The 17,373-nt window shown below is 42.7% G+C and overlaps 1 protein-coding gene across 1 annotated transcript in view; it reads left to right on the top strand.

Annotated features, from left to right (window-relative positions):
- Positions 1 to 128: 128 nt before the first annotated feature.
- The window catches only part of RMND1 (required for meiotic nuclear division 1 homolog), a 41,851-nt gene continuing 24,606 nt past the window's right edge, over positions 129 to 17,373 (top strand). Inside the window, exons 1-2 of the mRNA XM_065401174.1 lie at positions 129 to 205; positions 10,547 to 11,055. Coding sequence (XP_065257246.1) covers positions 10,561 to 11,055 — 495 coding nt within the window. The 5' untranslated portion in view covers positions 129 to 205; positions 10,547 to 10,560. The remainder of the gene's footprint in view (positions 206 to 10,546; positions 11,056 to 17,373) is intronic.

Below are 17,373 nucleotides of genomic sequence, written 5' to 3'. Positions count from 1 at the left end.
CACGCCTCATTGTGTCTTCAATGAGTATTATTAGCGCCGCAGGAAGGAGGAACAAGCACGCGGGGCGGGATTGGTGGATGAGCGCGCGCGGTGTGGTGGGGACCGAAGGTCGGGAGTCGGGTGCAGGGACTGGCAGTTTGGCGCTGCTGTTCCCCGCGCGCCAGGGAGACGAGCCGCCCCCTCCCCCTGGAAGCTCAAGTCACTGGTAGGGCGCGATCCCCTCTCCATGTGAACAGAGCCGCGCGGGGCTGTCAGGCCTTCCCCGTGTGCCCCCGGCACGGCTGCTGCGGAGACTCGGCCCCCGTTGGCTGCCAACGGCCGCTCGGGGGGGAGGCTCTGAGCCGGGGCTATTAGCACGGCGGGCTGGGCCTTATGAAGGGGAGGCCGAAGGCGGCGCTGGCCTTCCCTCGGCTCGGGTTCCCGGCGGCTGCTCTGCCGCCCGCAGCCGCGCTCCTCCCCTGTAGCTCACGGGGCGCCGTACCGAGGAGTCGGTGTCATCACCCCGTTTTATAGATGGTGAAATTGAGGCCCCGGGGGTGTTCAGGCCTGGAGGGAGTGGGCGAAGCCATATGCGTTTCTGTGCTAGGCCGTGACTGACAGCCATGGCCTGTGCCAGTTCAACAGGCTGGTAGAAAGCACAGGCCCCAGCTCCAGCCCTGATGTATGTAGGGGGGAGGGGTTTCTTAGTACATCCCTTTCATGTGCCCTGCCCAACGGGGCTCTTCCCCTTTCAGGAGCCTGAGGTAGGTTAGGACTCTGCAGCTGCTCCTACATCACAGCTGTGCTCAAATACAACCACCAGGGCCCCAAGCCACAATTCAGGGCATGTCTACACTGGCAGAGTTACAGCAGCTGCAGTTACAGTGCTGCTCAGAGAGCGCTGAAGGGAAACGGCTGTTGTGTGTTCACACTGTCAGCTGCCTGCACAATCGCATGTTCACGCTTGCGGCACTTGCAGCAGTATTTGGAGTGGTGTACTCTGGGTAGCTATCCCACAGAGCATCTCTTCCTCTTCTGCTGCTAAGAGTTGTGGGAAGGCGGAGGGGGTCGTGGGACATCCTGGGTCCTGTCCCAATGCCCCATGATGCATTGCTTTGCATCCCAGCAATCACTGTGTTTCTGTCCTCATTTGGCGCCATCTTTCAATGGTTTGTGTACTGCATGCCCTGCCTCTTCGGGCTGCAGGAATGGATCCCAAACTGTTGACCAGTGTGCTGCTCGCTCTGACCAACGCGTCATGAGTGGCAGTGGAGTTATTCCTTAAACTACAAAGGCAAGAGGAGTGCGACATTGATCTCACCACACATAGTAGCTATGACACAAGATTGCTTGTGGCATTCACGGAGGTGCTGACCACAGTGAAATGCCACTTTTGAGCTCGGGAAACAAGCACTGAGTGGCGGGATCATATGATGCACGTCTGGCATGATGAGCAGTGGCTGCAGACAGGGTGGATTTGATTTAAATCGCTAGTCAGGAAGACTCGATTAAATCATGGATTTCTACATAAAAGTGCATTCTTGTTGGTTGTTACAACCTTAATACATATTCTTCACAACTCAGAGATAGATGTAGGTTTCATTTTTAGAAGGTACACACTATACATTTTTAAGTGATTTATTTTGAAAACTTTTCAGATTAGGTTTACAGCTATATCAGAAAATGAATGATTGGTTATTTCATTTACCAAAGGTAATAGAAGCAGATATTTATGAAGTCATTGGGAAGTGAACTATCTCCAGTTCAACAGGTTAATCATTAATATTTGGAGGATTTTCTTGCCATGCTGTATTAGAAGGAGAACATCACCAGACAGACATTTAAATTGTTTTATTTAACTAAACAACAACGTTATGTATTCTGGATTTTTTTCTTCAACAGAAAACAAACAATATTTTAACAAAACAAGCATATGAATTTTTGAATTTTGTTAAACATTCAAGTTTTTTAAAATCCGGTTTGTTTTTGTTAAAATTATTTTTAACTAAAATAGTTAAATACAATATTTTAAAAAAATCACAAAAATTAAATCGACTATGTCAGCCAGGTCAACATCAGAAACTTAAAATATTGGCTTCTGCAGCTAACTCAGTCGTCTTCACCTTCATTTTCCTGCTTTTTCAGGTCCCAAACGATTTCTCAATTTGGAATGAATTTGTCCAAAGGAATAAATATTCTTTCTACACTGGCAGAAGAAGCTACTGCTGTTAAAAGTGAGATTATCACTTTAACAGTCTCTGAATCCAAGTGCTTAAGTGACTTCCACCAGTTCACTGGTGTGACTTTCTTTAAAACATCATCCGCAAACATATATTTCTTGAATGGTTCACCCTTAGCTCTGAAGTTTATTATAGTTGGCATTATGGAGGGATGATTGCTGGATGTCCACGTCATAGCCAACTCCTCTTCTTCAGCAGTTAAGGTTTGACAAGTATTGAGAATATTTGCAAGAAAATGAGCTGGAGATAGTGCTTGTCTCATTCGTTTTTTTAATGCTTGTAATTTAACTCTGTCATTGCATATTTCTCTTTTTAAGATCTCACTCAGTTCCTTCCAAATTTCAACAGCATCAGCAATAAAACAGCTATTTCCCTGCATTTTGTTCAAGGCTACAGAAATAGGCTTCAGGGTACTCAGCGTGTGTTCAACATTTCTTTTAAGCCCAATGTTGAGAACTTTGGCTGTGACGGTGCCATCTATTTTTTTTTCACAATTTTGTTCACAAACCATCATCACATTAGGCCAGTCTTGATATAGTGCTCAAAACAGGCCACTACTGAGTTCCATCGCACGTCTTGTGGGAGAGTTAGCTTGGTTTCTCCCATTTTTTTCAGAGCAGTTGCTGCAAAGTGGTTGTTACAGAAATATTTTGCAATTTCAACAACATTAGCCTTTATTTCTGGAACACTGAAGTCTTTGGCTAGGAGGTGCATCAAATGAGCCCTGCAACCGTATGTTATTAGCTTGGGACTCTCTTCTAAATAATGTCTTCTCATCTTGCATACATTTGCAGCATTGTCTGTGACCAAGCTGTTTACTAGACATTTGATTTTTTTTTCACAGTTTGTTATAGCTTTTACTGCTACTTCTTGTAAGTATTCTGCTGTGTGTGCATTTCCTGATGTATCAATTGTTTCTGTAAGGAAGACATTCCCTTCTTCTGTTATCAAACAAGCACATACAACAGGATCATTGTGGACATTGCTCCAGCCATCAAGACTCAGGTTAACAATTTTACCCTCTAGACTTTTTGCACATCTGCTCTGTTGGGTGGACTGTATCCTGGTTTTAATGAATGAACCATGTTAATGAAGTGTGGGTTCTCAATCATACGGAAAGGAGAGTTTGTTGCATAAACAAACTGAGCAATTTTTTTCATCAATTACCTCTTTTTGTAATGTGCTGGTTCTTATCACAAAGTTTTATCTATGGTTGTTTTTGGATGATGGAGATTTTTTTCTTTTTGCTACAGGCAATATACTGTGACTGAAACACTATCATTGGCAGTTAACTCTGAAACTATAGAAAATGATGGTGATCTTGAAGGTGGATAGTCTTCAGAATTCTGTATGTTGAAGATGGATTCTCCTAAACAAAATAAGTCAATGTGGTTATTTAATTATTATTACTATACTGCTCATTTAGTATTACTCATTGCATTCACTGACACTCAGTATTATTTTAAAGGTGAAATTGTAAAAGGAAGATCTGCCTATTTCAGCAATTTATTTTTTATCACAACTGCATCTAAAAAAGATAGTACCATAGAGTAACAACTATATTTTTTGCTCAAACATGAGAATTCAAGAATAGTCCAGACGGAAGACAGGCAGTCCTTAAGAAAGAAGTATGAAAAAAAAAGTTTACCAACCTGAAGATCCTGCATGTTCAGACATGTTCCTTTCATCATCTTCAACGCAGCTTCCTCCTAAGAAGGAATACTTCTCATGATGTTTCATTCTGGCAACCAGGCGTTGCATTTCTTTGTTGCACTGTTTGCATTTTGCACGCATGCCTGTCTTACCCACAGGTGAGGAACTTCGTTAAAATATTCCCAAACTGGGTCTCTTTTACGGCCTGCTGCTATTATAGGTTTTCCCTTCTAGTGAGAGAATGGTATGGTAGATCTCAAATCAATGAAGGCTACCCTCAGAAAGACCTCAAGACTTCTGGAATATGTTGCTGAAACAGTTTCACTTTTGTTTCTACTGCCTGTCCCTCCCTTCTCACATTTATCTCCAGACTTCTTCTCCTTCTCCAGATCTTGTATTAATTGAACTGTTTGAAACTTTGCACTTTTAGAGAGAGGTAAGGTATTGACTCTGTGTACACAAATTTCCAGGGGGACAATAGGGTTGAGGTCTGTTATTTCTCACTTCTGTATATTTATTTATTTATTTAAAAACATTTTTGCTGCTAACAAGCATGTTATCTCTGGAGACACAAATCTACAGTTTGAGAACTGCAAAACTAAGCATCTCTAATGGTATCTTCTAGACTGAGCACTGAGTCCCATTGGGTAGATAGAAATATTAACCTAAATAATCTATATAGAAGACTCTGGAACCCCACAAGATTGGGTCCCTAATCCATGAACTAGTGGAACTCATTTACAAAAATTTTCTTAAACATTACATGAATATATTGTCTCATACTATAGAATTAAAATTTATAATCCCTATTACATGATGAGACATTATAGTTCAAAGATATATCTTTAGATAGGTTTTTTCCTCAAAAAGCATTTTATGAAAAAAATCCAATTAAAAAAAAATTTTTTTTTTAAATCATTGATTTTTATCCACCCTGGCTGCAGAACTTTTGGATGAAGAAAGCCACATTCATGGGACTGCGTGATGAGCTCGCCCCAGGCCTCCAGCGCAAGGACACGAGAATGAGAGCTGCCCTGCTATTGGAGAAGCACGTGGCGATTGCACTATGGAAGCTGGCTACCGATCGGTCGCTAATCAGTTCGGAGTGGGAAAGTCGACCGTTGGACTCATGTTGACGGAAGCGTACAGGGCTATTAATCGCATCCTGCTCTGAAAGACCGTGACTCTGGGCAACGTGCGTGACATTGTAGATGGCTGTGCACAAATGGGCTTCCCTAACTGCGGAGGGATGATAGATGGCATGCATATTCCAATTCTGGCACCAGACCACCTAGCCACCGAATACAGTAATCACATGGGGTATTTCTCAGTGGTTCTCCAGGCACTTATAGATCACCGTGGGCGTTTCACAGACATTAACGCAGGCTGGTCCGGAAAGGTGCATGATGCCCGCATCTTTCGGAACACTGGCTTATTCAGGAAGCTGCAAGCAGGGACTTTCTTCCCAGACCAGAAGATCACCGTAGGGGAAATCGAAATGCCCATTGTGATCCTGGGAGATCCCTTAATGCCATGGCTTATGAAGCCATACATGGGGTAACTTGACAGGAGCAAGGAGTGGTTCAACAAGTGCAGAATGACTGTTGAGTGTGCTTTTGGCCATTTAAAGAACCGCAGGCGCTGCCTCTATGGGAAGCTGGACCTGGCCGATGACACTATTCCTATGCTTATAGCCGTATGCTGTACGCTCCATAACATTTGTGAAGGGAAGGGTGAAAGCTTCACTCAGGTCTGGACCGCAGCACCTGGAGGCGAGTTTGAACAGCCAGATATCAGGGCTATTAGAGGGGCACAGCGTGGGGATATAAGGTTCAGGGATGCCTTGTGGCAGCAATTTGAAGCTGAGCCACTAATATTCGTTGCTATGCGGGGGATTGCAGTGCTTGTAATGCTAAGAGGTGATTGGTGCACATGATGCAATATGTGGGTTTAACATCATTGTATGTTGCTTTGCATGGCTCATTTTGCTTTCAATTAATAGAATAAAGATTGCTTTCAAACCAACACAATTCTTTTATTAAAAGACAACAATCGGAGGAGAGAGTCAAACAAAACAAAACAAAACAGCAGTGAGGGGAATGGGGGAAGGGAAGGTCCCAGGAGGAGGAGGGGTCCTGGGACAGCTAAAGATTTGTGTATGTCCAGGGATCATATCCAACCTTCTCCTTTGGAGTACAATGCAGCGGGTACTGTACTTCAGCAGGGCCAAGCTGCAGAGGAATGGGTGTTGAGTGCAGTGGGTAGTGGGAGTCCGCAGTGCTGGACTGTGAGGGGGGAGGAGTGGAATGCAGAGGGTACAGACTGGAGCCAGTAGGTTGATAAGAGTGTGTTGGCAGTGTCTGGGGGGTGCATGAGAAAGAGTTTTGTGACAGCGGCTGCAGGCGAGGGTGGGTGCGGAGCTGCTCGGTTTGAAGAGCTAGTATCGCCTGGGCGTGTCTGCTTGGTGCTCCATAACCTTTAAGAGCCATTCTGTGGCTTCATTCTGGCATGCCGCGTTCTCCTTTCAGTCCCTCTTCTCGCTGTCCTGCTACTCTTTCAATTCCTGTTTCTTGGCGGCGGAGTGCATCATAACATCACCCAGAAAGTCCTCCTTAGTCCTTGGCCGCTTTCTAATTCTGCGCAGCCATTCAGCTGCCAATAACAAAGAGGGAGTCTGGGCTCCCATGGTCATCTCTGTGAAGTTTAAACGCAAGATTTTACAGAAGCAGTATTGTTTGCAACACACAGAACACTGATTCACTGATTTAAAACACAGCCAGTACTCATACACCTGTCACTAACTGGCTGATGTCAGGCAAGCACACATGAGCCACAAGACTCCCAAAATGGTGAGTAGGTGCAGGGGCAGGGTAAATCACTCTTCCTGGACCCTGCTGTACACATGGCTGTTGGGGGAGGGGGGCTGATAATCATAGAATATCAGGGTTGGAAGGGACCACAGGAGGTCATCTAGTCCACCGCCTGCTCAAAGCAGCACCAATCCCCAGACAGATTTTTGCCCCAGATCCCTCAAGGATTGAACTCACAACCCTGGGTTTAGCAGGCCAATGCTCAAACCACTGAGCTAGCTCCCCCCCTCCCCATTCCTGTCCCCACACTTTCCACAGAATGTGATCATTATGGAAGATATCTCACTGTTGAGGGTGAGCAGGGAATCAAGGGAGGGTCTTCTCCAAGACTGCGGCTTCCGCCCTGGCCCCTATGCGGCTCACCTGTGTGCAGCAATGGTCTCCCCCACCCTCCATGATGGCACAGTGGCGTGGGAAAGTTACTGTTAATGGGACAAGAAACAAAGCAGCTCTGCCGAAGAACCTGCGGCAGTGGATTGCCCATTATTTCCACAAGAGTTTCCTGGAGATCTCTGAGGGAGATTCCCATGAAGTGAGAGAGTCAATCAACAACCTGTTCGGCCACTCACACTAGGCATGCGGTGGGAGACAAGCCTGCTTTCTGCAACCCTCGTGCTCCCAACTCCTCGCTTCAGTGATTCCCAAAATCAAATCAACTTACGAGGAGCCTCCTCTCCTGTTTGCGCTTCGCCAACATCCAACAGCTGTGACTGGCTAGCCTTGTCTGGGGTAGAAAAGAGCTCCTGGCTGCATGCATCTCTGGCCTCCGAGTCATCCTCTGCCTCTGGGTCCCCTTCCACATCCTCGTACAAGATTTCCTCCTCCTGGCTTGCTCCACTCTTAACTGGCACGTGAGCCACCAAAGTATCCACAGTGGTCTTCACAATGAAGGTGGGGTCACCACCGAGTATCGCGTACAGCTCTTTGTAGACCCGGCAGCTCATGGGCGCAGCGGCGGTTTGCCTCCTGCGCCTTGTGGTAGGCGTTCCGCAGCTCCTTCACTTTGACCCTGCACTGCAATGTGTCCCGGTCATGGCCCCTTTCTGTCATGCATTGTGAAATTTGTCCATAGGTGTCATAATTCCTACAGCTGGGACTGGACAGTATCCTCTTCCCAAATGCTGATGAGATCCAGCAACTCGGTATTGCTCCAAGCGGGGGATCACCTGGTGTGTGGAGCAGGCATGGCAACCTGGAAAGATGCGCTGAGACCACTGCCTGCGTCACTGAGCGAACAGGAAGGGGACTTTCAAAATTCCAAAGGAATTTACGGGGTGGGGATGACGGTTGGTCACCTGAGGGCAGGACAGTAGAGTTCAAATCGATGACCAGAGAGGCGAGAACAGGCATTGTGCGATACCTCCCAGAGGCCAATCACAGCACTATAATAGACCATGGTGTCTACACTGGCACCACAGTGCTGTAGCCCCGGCGCAGAAAGCTCTACACCTCTTGTTGGGGTGGTTGTTTTTTTTAAAGCACTACAACTGTGCAGTTTTTGCGCACTAAGTGGCTTGGCAGTGTGTACACCTCGGGAGTTACAGTGCAGAAAGCTGCTTTACTGTGCAGAAACTTGCCAGTATAGACAGGGTCTCAGGAATCAAGTTGCATTACTGAGGCCTTGTCTGCACCTCAAATGTAGGTCGACCTAGCTACGTCGCTCAGGGCTGTGAAAAATTTTAAGTCCTCTATGGTGTGGTAGAGCCAACCTAACCCCCACTGTAGATTCAGTAGGTCAGTGGACGAATTCTTCCATCAACCTAGCTGTTGCTTCTTGGAGAGGTGGATTGCCTTTGTTGACAGAAAAACCCCTTCTGTTGCTGTAGCAAGCGTCTCTGCTGCAGTGCTTATGTAGATGTACGCTGAGTCTCTCTGTCTTGAGAAAAGAGCTCTGTCCTTTGGGGAGGAGGTGCCTACTGTGTCTTCTTCCATTAGTCAGAACCTAAGAAATGATCGAAACTTCCTCTCCCCCACTCAGTTCATATAGGTCTCTGCCCCTAATTATATCCTGCCTATAGTACAATTCAACTACACACAACTGGTCCACTGATTCTCTTGTTCTGCCACAGTACATGAGTAAGCCCCCCATCCCACAAGTCTGCAAATACCTACAAAAATGTTTAACGTTGGGAGTAGTCCTATTGAATTCACATATGTTTTTACAGGACTGGTGTACAGGCTGTGTCTCCATTGAATATTTTCAGAAATTCTTGCACAATTGGACACTGCAGCTTCAGCAGTGCTGGTAATGGAAGAACACTAGTGCATTTTAACCTCTGCTGTCTGCATCCAGTCTACATTAACACATTAACGTTCCCACCATTGCGAGTACTGGTAGAACAGCAGTGGTATAGACAAATGGTGGAAGAATTTCTGAAAATGCTTAGTGCTTATTATTTGTATTATGTTAGCACCTAGATGCTCCATTCAGAAGTTTAGAACATGGATTCCACAGCACTAGTTTTTTTTATGGATATCAAGGTCTTGTTACAGTGTGTGTTTTTGTACATTATTCTTCATGCACAAGAACATGACAATTTAAAGTATTATTTCAAATACATGTTGGATGATTGGGAATTGGGTTCTTGTTAGGTATACTTGTAATTTTAATTTGCATATTTCATTAGGATTGCTCCCATTCTTGAAAAACTTAGCACGTTCCAAAAAAAAAGAAAAAAAAAAAAAAGACCCTAAGCAAGTGCAGTTTTAATTTCATTGTGCATTATGTCCCTATGAGGGAAAAGCATACCTTCTCCTAGTAAGAAGCCTAAAGACCCACTGAAGATGCCTCTATGCAGGAGGTTTTTCAAAAAATGTTCTCCAAAAAGGCAATTTTTTCATAATATAACATTTGCTGTGTTTCTGTCTCTGCTTTTTATTACTAGGGTTATTTGCCTGAAAACAGATCCTGTATTTTCAGGCAAATGTTCCAAGTAAAGAAAAGCAGGTGGGGAAAAGATTTAGAGTTGTGTAACTGTTTATAAATGGAATGTGCTCCATGAGGTGTTAGCAGCATGTTAAATCTACCACCTTTGGAACACTCTGGCAGCTCATTCATATTGGCACACATGATGTGGTCCAAAATCTTCAGGCACTCACTCTCATTCTAGCATAACTGATCTTATTTTGGTTAGTGCTAGCTAGTTACTGGACAATGTCAAACTCCTGTCAAAATCAATGGGGTGGAATTCAAGCACTCTTCTGCAATAACTTACAGGATCGAGGCCTTACTGACCTAATTGGTATCAGTTTCTTATGGGATTCTGTATGATAGATTAATAACCACAACACTTGTATCTGTGTTGGGCTGTTTGTGAGACATGGTAATTGGCATTGTCAGGCAACATGCGTGTATTGTAGGTGACCTTTCTTTAGCAAGTGTTCACTAACTAATGTAAATGTTAGAGATCAGTATTCAGACTATAAGGTCTGTATAGTTTGATGTCCTAGTCAATGTGAGCATCTTAATCCGTGCGTCGAAGCTAATGGGGCCTATTCCATTATAAGGTGCTACTTGGTGTGAGTAAGGGTTTGAGAATCTAACTGTTATGCTAGCTGATAGGCAGGCACTTTCAATCATTGCATTATCTTTTCCTGTCTTTTGCGGATGCTGGGCAAGAAATGCATTTTGACCTTATTCAGGAAGAATATCAAACGTGAGGGAAAAGTATTCAGAACCATCAGTATTTTTTTTATATAGAATGCAAGAAGAGTATTGATAGGCTCTTCTCTTTAAATACAACTGAACATAATGTGATTTATTTCCAAGAGTTGATCTTTTAATTTTTTTTTTTTTTTATGCAGTTCAGAGTGAAGCGATGACAGTAAAACTGCTTGGATTCCTGGATAGATGTTCCCATGTTTTAATGAAAATATGTGAGTGCCAAGGCCTTCATAAACCTAGGCATCCAGTGTTAAAACTAAGCAATGATGTTGTCAGGGCATCATTCAGAACTCTAGCACCAAACAAAGTCTTGAACTTGTGCACTCCTGAAACTGCTACCTATTGCTTGACAAATCTGTGTGAACGACTCAAGAATTGGCAAATGTCAGAAGCAAAGATTGTGAATTACCAGATCGGAGAAGTTTATCCTCCATTCAGGGACCATTTTGATACTCTAAGGACTGTGAAATACAAGCATGGACTAAGTAGTGTTAGAAAGTTTATGAAAATGCCAACAAGATCTTATTCAGTTGTATCAACTAGTAAAATACTGCCAAAACAAAGTATTCTGCCAACTAAGAGACCACCGAAGGCACCTAGGACCAAACAGCCATCCAGAGCTAACCAGCCACTAGTGTCAGAAACTGAGGTAAAGTATAAAACTTGTGTTGTCTGTGGAATGTTAAAGGAACACTGTCAATTTAGTTTAGGTCCCAATTTTTTTAACAAATACTTTTCATAAAATTAAGTGCACTCTTTTTTGGTGGAAGGAGGAGGATTTAAACATTCACATACATAATTGTGAACACAAACAGTAGGACTATGCTAATAGAAGAAAAAAAGTGAAATTCACTAAAAATAAGAATGTTATTGTCTAAAATGAGGCAGATGCAGCAAGTAAACTGCACAAATGGTGAGAAGAAAACAATATTAGAACTGAATGAGATATAAAGATTTTTTTTTTAACTGGATTTAGCTTGTGTCCCTCTCTTGAGGTGTTGAAAGACAAAATCTGATCTTCAGAATTGTTTAATCTTTGAACACTTCTCTTTCTGCCTCAGTGATCAACATTTAAAAGGCTTTTACTCTTCTCCATTTTTCTTCTGTTAAGAAAGTAATATGAAGGTATACAGAATAAATATCCAAATGGGTTTAAAAAAATTTCAGTTCAGGGAAGAAATAAGCAAAAATACTTAGGAAGTTTGTTTACATAGGTAACAGAAGTATAACATTTTTTATTTTTTGAGTCTGATTTTGCTATTCTTATTTTTAAAGGGATAATTATGTCATGTCAAGCTATAGAGAAATAAATTACGCAAAAATGTTCCTTTCATTAGAAGTTCATGATATTTTCCTATAATCAATCCTGAATTAGTGCATAGTTGTTGCATTTACATTTCCCTAGGGGTTGGGGGAAGGACGGCTATACATTTGGTATAGCTAGTTTCTGGATCTGAGAATAAGCACATCATTACACTTAATGTTTGTGATACAGTTAATGACAGGACAAATCTTGCTTCCCTGATTCATGTGGGAAGTTCCATTGAAGTCAATAGAACTACTTGAATAAGCTTGGTGAGGAAGATTTGGTCTGACATTTATAAATGAAAGTAGCGTTTGTCAAAAGCCCTGCAGACTTGTTGGTTAAATAACTCCCAAAAGATGGCAGAGGATAGAAACTGCATCAACAGAGCAGGAGGACTGAATCATTCAAAAGGAAAAACGAGTATGCTCTTAAGAAACCATCTGGCATCGGGTAAAGATGAGTACTATGCCAGTGTAGTGTATGTTTGTTGTATTCAATTGGAACAAATCAATCAAGAAATCCACTTAATAACAACTGTCAATAGTCTATAGCAGTGTTTCCCAAACTTGGGACGCCGCTTGTTTAGGGAAAGCCCATCGGGCTGGGCTGGTTTGTTTACCTGCCGCGTCCACAGGTCCGGCCGATCGCGGCTCCCGCTGGCTGCGGTTTGCTGCTCCAGGCCAATGGGAGCTGCTGGAAGGGGCAGCCAGTACGTCCCTCGGCCTGCGCCGCTTCCAGCAGCTCCCATTGGCCTGGAGCAGCGAACCGCGGCCAGTGGAAGCCTTGATCGGCCGGACCTGCGGACGCGGCAGGTAAACAAACCAGCCCAGCCCGCCAGGGGCTTTCCCTAAGCAAGCGGTGTCCCAAGTTTGGGAAACACTGGTCTATAGACAACTTTGCTACCCATTTCTCAGCAAATACTAGACCATACTTAAAATTTTGCTACATGATGACCATTTTTAGCATTTTAGACTGTTTGAAAAATCTATATTTATGTGAGCCTGGCCTAAGTCTAGGACAGGAAGCTAATGCCAGGCAACCACAAAAGTGACAGTAAAAATATTGAAAAGGTAGAATGTTTTCTTTAATAGGTACATTATTGAAAGGTTACAGGCTTCAGTATTTATTTAGACACATGCACATTTATTTCAAGAGACAAAGATTCTAGGTAGAAGCTCCTTTTTAGTGCTCTAAGGTGGATGTAATGCAGTAGAAAACTGTTGCCAGGAAGTATATCTAAAAAACAAAACAAATCGCGGTCCAGGAATCGCCAATGTTTTTGCCAGTAGAAACCCAATCCAAAGGTTCCTTGAGGCAGGAAGCTGCTGCAACTTTGCATGAGTTATTGGGGACCAGTGCAGCCCACAAAGTGAGTGTGGGATGAGGAATATATTGATCAAACATATCACTTGGCAGCTTCCATCATCAGGGCTCCTTTCTGTAGAGCAGGTGGGCAGGTGCACATACTACAACCTGTTCTTTTTCAGGATTAATCCCCCACCGCTGAGGCTAAGGAGCCAGGCTAGCACAGAGATATAAATTATATTTCTCTTCAGCAGCTTGGGTGTATCTGGACTATATATTTGCTTTACAGGATGTAAGTGATTAACCAGTTTTAAAGGTTGTTGGCAGGAATAGACTAGATTACTTGGGAAAGATCAAAGTAGAAATGGTAAAAATAATTTTGTGATATCAAAACTTCCATTTTAAGTAAATATTTTGTTTTAGTAACTTACATTGTCAGGATCCAAACTTTTGAGATACAGTTTACTCACTGTTCAAAGAGAAGGTAGTTTGGGGTTTTGTGGGTGATTTGTTAAGTTTGATGGTGGTATGCCACTATATTTTTCCCTTGAACTGAACAACTATACTCAGACGAATTTTTCAAGTAACAATAAATCATAATAATGACTTCCATCTGAGGATCTACAAATACTTCATTAATATTTGAATCTTCACAACATCTCTGAGAGGTAGGGAAATAATATTCCCATGTTACAGGTAGGGAAACTGAGGCACAGAGGTGGAATGACTTCCCAAGTCACACAGGACATCTACAGAAATAGTACTCAGATCTCCTGACTCCAAGGCCTAAGGTCTAACCACAAAGACCATGTTCCGTGGAGGAATCAAGTATATAAAGTGAATCTAATATGTGGGTGTGAAACACCTTCTTGGAACAGATTGTTCCTATAACCATAACCCTTTGGGTGGTGATTTTTGTACACCTGAAAGCTAAGCAGGGCAGACCTGGACAGTACTTAGATAGGAAATCTCAAAGAAAAACCCAGGTCCTGTAAGAAGCGGTGTTTGATTCAGTAACTGTCAATCTTTCCTCCAAGCCACTATTGAACTTCAGCTTGAGGGTGGTGCTGTAGAATAGGCTAACTGTGGAATGAGGCTGAAAACCTTACGTATTAATATTTTCTAGCCATCTAAGCTTCCATTTCATTTTTTGCAAGATTATAGGGCATATGGTTCAATGTAATATATGAATTTCAGTATGGATAATTTAATGCCTGTCTACATAAATTCTCCTGTTTCTTTAAGGAGAGATGGTATTCTTCTCCACTTCCTGTCCCTAAATTGTTATGTAGTGTTTTAGCATTATTATTCTAGCCACCCTACTATGTGCAGAGGTTGTTGTAATTTGTTAGTGAGTGAACTGAAGTGATTCATACATAATAGCATGTACCTTGCAATTCTTTGGGTATGTCTACACTGCAACGTAAGTCCAAGGTTAGTTGGACTTGAGTCAGATGACCTGTGTTAGGGAACTCTTGGCTTGAGCGTCAACATTGTATTTTAACCCTACGTTAAGACTTTTCTAACCTCTGCTGCAACCTAGGGTTCTGGTGTCCACACTGAAGTGTCCAGACCTGAGTCAAAGTAACCATATCCCAGAGTCCCTAGTGACCCTTCCCCCCCCCAAAAATGTGGCTGCTTTAGCTCTAGGACTGTGATGCACTGTGGGAAATCTTCACTGCCCACCCTGCATGTACAGGTAGTTTGAATAGCCTGCCAACACAGCCTGCTGAGCAGTCAATTTTGGTCTGTGCACTCCCAGCTCTCTGATAGCATGCTTGCAGATTGGTGATCAGAAGAGAATGGGTTAATGCTGACCTGAGCTGCTGCTGTTCGCCAAGTGGTAGTGGCTTCCGTTTTCAGTGGAGTAAATTGCAGATTGCTGGGATAGAGAGAACTAAGGAAGTTGTTCTGTGGAATTGTGGGATAGTTCTGGATGACTCCTGGGACCCAAGTCAAGCAGGGCTGCATCTACACTGCAGTGCAATAGGGGTTGGATCTTGGGTCCTAGCTTGACTAGAGAGATAACAGGCAGAGGGATAGCTCAGTGGTTTGAGCATTGGCCTGCTAAACCTAGGGTCGTGAGTTCAATCCTTGAGGGGGCCATTTAGGGATCTGGGGCAAAATTCTGTCTGGGGATTGGTCCTGCTTTGAGCAGGGGGTTGGACTAGATGACCTCCTGAGGTCCCTTCCAACCCTGATATTCTATGATTTTATTCTATGAGGTCAGACTCTCCAGCCGGTCCTGGGAGCCTAGGATTCAAGTCCTGAATTAGTGCAATTGCAAGGTAGATGCAAGAGGGGGTAATTGTTGAGCTGAGGCTCAAGCATATGTCTACATTAAAACGTAAGCCTATGCTTGTGCCTGGAATATGGTTACTTTGATTTGGGTCTGCACACTGCCATGCGGATGCCAGAGCCCTAAATTCAAGCGCAGGTTAGAAAAGTCTTAATGTAGGGTTAAAATACGATGTAAATGCTCAAGCTTAGGGTTCCCTAACACAGTTTGGCTGACTTGAGTCCCACAAACCCTGGGCTTACATTGCAGTGTAGGCATACCTTCTGAGGCTTGTGAAAGGCACTATACAAAACTAACAAATTGCTTAATTTTGACACTTTCAAAAGCAGAGTGTGCATGTAAAAATACATAGTGCAGCTGTGATTTTTCCATTGTCAAAAGGCAGAGCAAACTGTCTGAAGTACTGAAATAGTACTTCTTTCAGAGGAAGCTTGCACATTTCAAAACATTATGCCAGAGGTCACACAAACTCAGGCGTAATAAAAACATTTGTTATTTCAGAAATAACTTCTGTGTTTTTTCTTAATGTATAGCTCCACCTACTGGAATGCTGACATTTTGTAACTCTGCGAAAGGTTGACACAGAACACTGCCAGGGCCGGCTCCAGGGTTTTTGCCGCCCCAAGCAGCGCCAAAAAAAAAAAAAAAAAAGCCGCGATCGCCATCGCGATCTGCAGCGGCAATTCGGCGGGAGGTCCTTCGCTCCGAGCGGGAGTGAGGGACTGTCCGCCGAATTGCCGCCGAATAGCTGGACGTGCCGCCCCTCTCTGGAGCAGCCGCCCCTCTCCGGAGCGGCCGCCCCAAGCACCTGCTTGGCAAGCTGGTGCCTGGAGCCGACCCTGCACACTGCAACAAGAACGCACTTTTTTTTAACATCTACATACATTTCCTTAAAGGCATGTCTGACTTCTGCAAGATGACTGATGTAGTCTCAATGAATGGAGCAGGGTGGATTGATTCAAATCAATCAATTGATTTAAACTGGCAAGCAGGAAACCTTGATTTAAGTAATTGATTTTAATCTTGTTTTGCATTTCTGTTTTTAATTATTTTCCTAAAAGTTTGATTCTCATTGGTTGGTTAATCATTGAAACATGTTGATTTGCAACAAAATATAGTTTTTTTACACTAAATTTGGTACTTCTTTTTGCTAACCATGGGGATAAACGATATCTACACACATTTAAGCAGTTGCATAGCTTAACATACATTTATTCAGATTCTTAATTTTTTTGTTTTTATTATGTTAAGAAATGTCATTCACCATTTTTGATTCACTAGATTTTTTTGATTTTTTTTTTATTATTATTTTTTTACTTGTGATTGATGTCAGGCTGCCTTTGGTTGGATATTGGAAATCAATTAAAATGCACAATAACATTTTAAAATTGCTGTTCATTAGTTAAATAAAGCTACTTTAAATGTGTTGGACGCAGAAGAAAAATTTATCAAAAGATGTTTTGCATTTAAAACTGATTTATTAAACAAAGTATCTATGGTTAGGGATTGTACTGTTTCTGATCACCGTGTCTTGCAAGGTTTTAGAACTAGCAGATCTCATCCTTACACCTTCATAGTTTGGAAGAGGAAAATTAGCTTTCCTGATCTTTCAACTCCCAATCAGTTTCTCAACTTAGAATGAGCTAGTCATTGAATTGAACAGTTAAATAAACTAAAAGGAAGAAAATATTTTTTTTGTACCTGCAGAAGAGGCTACTCTTGTTAAAAGCTGGTTTAGCACTTCAACAAAGTCTGGTTCCAGATGCTTAGCCAGTGGGTTGACTTTCTTTAAAACTTTGGCAGCAAACACGTACTGCTTGAATATTTTTATTTATATTATTTCAATAAATTATAGTAAGTTTAGGCCTTAATATAGGTTATCATAATTTCAAATTTAATTTTTCATACGTTTTTCTTTTTAAATATAAACCTATTTAAATGAAAAACTCTGCGTTTGTGGAGTTTTTAAATCTGTTTTTATCCACCCTGAAATGGAAAATCTTTGAAGTATTTTTCCAAGGTGTCATTTGTTTTCCTCACTAAGTTTTATTCTACAT

This window comes from Emys orbicularis, chromosome 3 (genome assembly GCF_028017835.1).
Source record: "Emys orbicularis isolate rEmyOrb1 chromosome 3, rEmyOrb1.hap1, whole genome shotgun sequence".
NCBI lineage: Eukaryota > Metazoa > Chordata > Testudines > Emydidae > Emys > Emys orbicularis.
The sequence above is the reverse complement of the archived record's forward strand: the minus strand, read 5'-3'. Positions and strand labels throughout refer to the sequence as shown.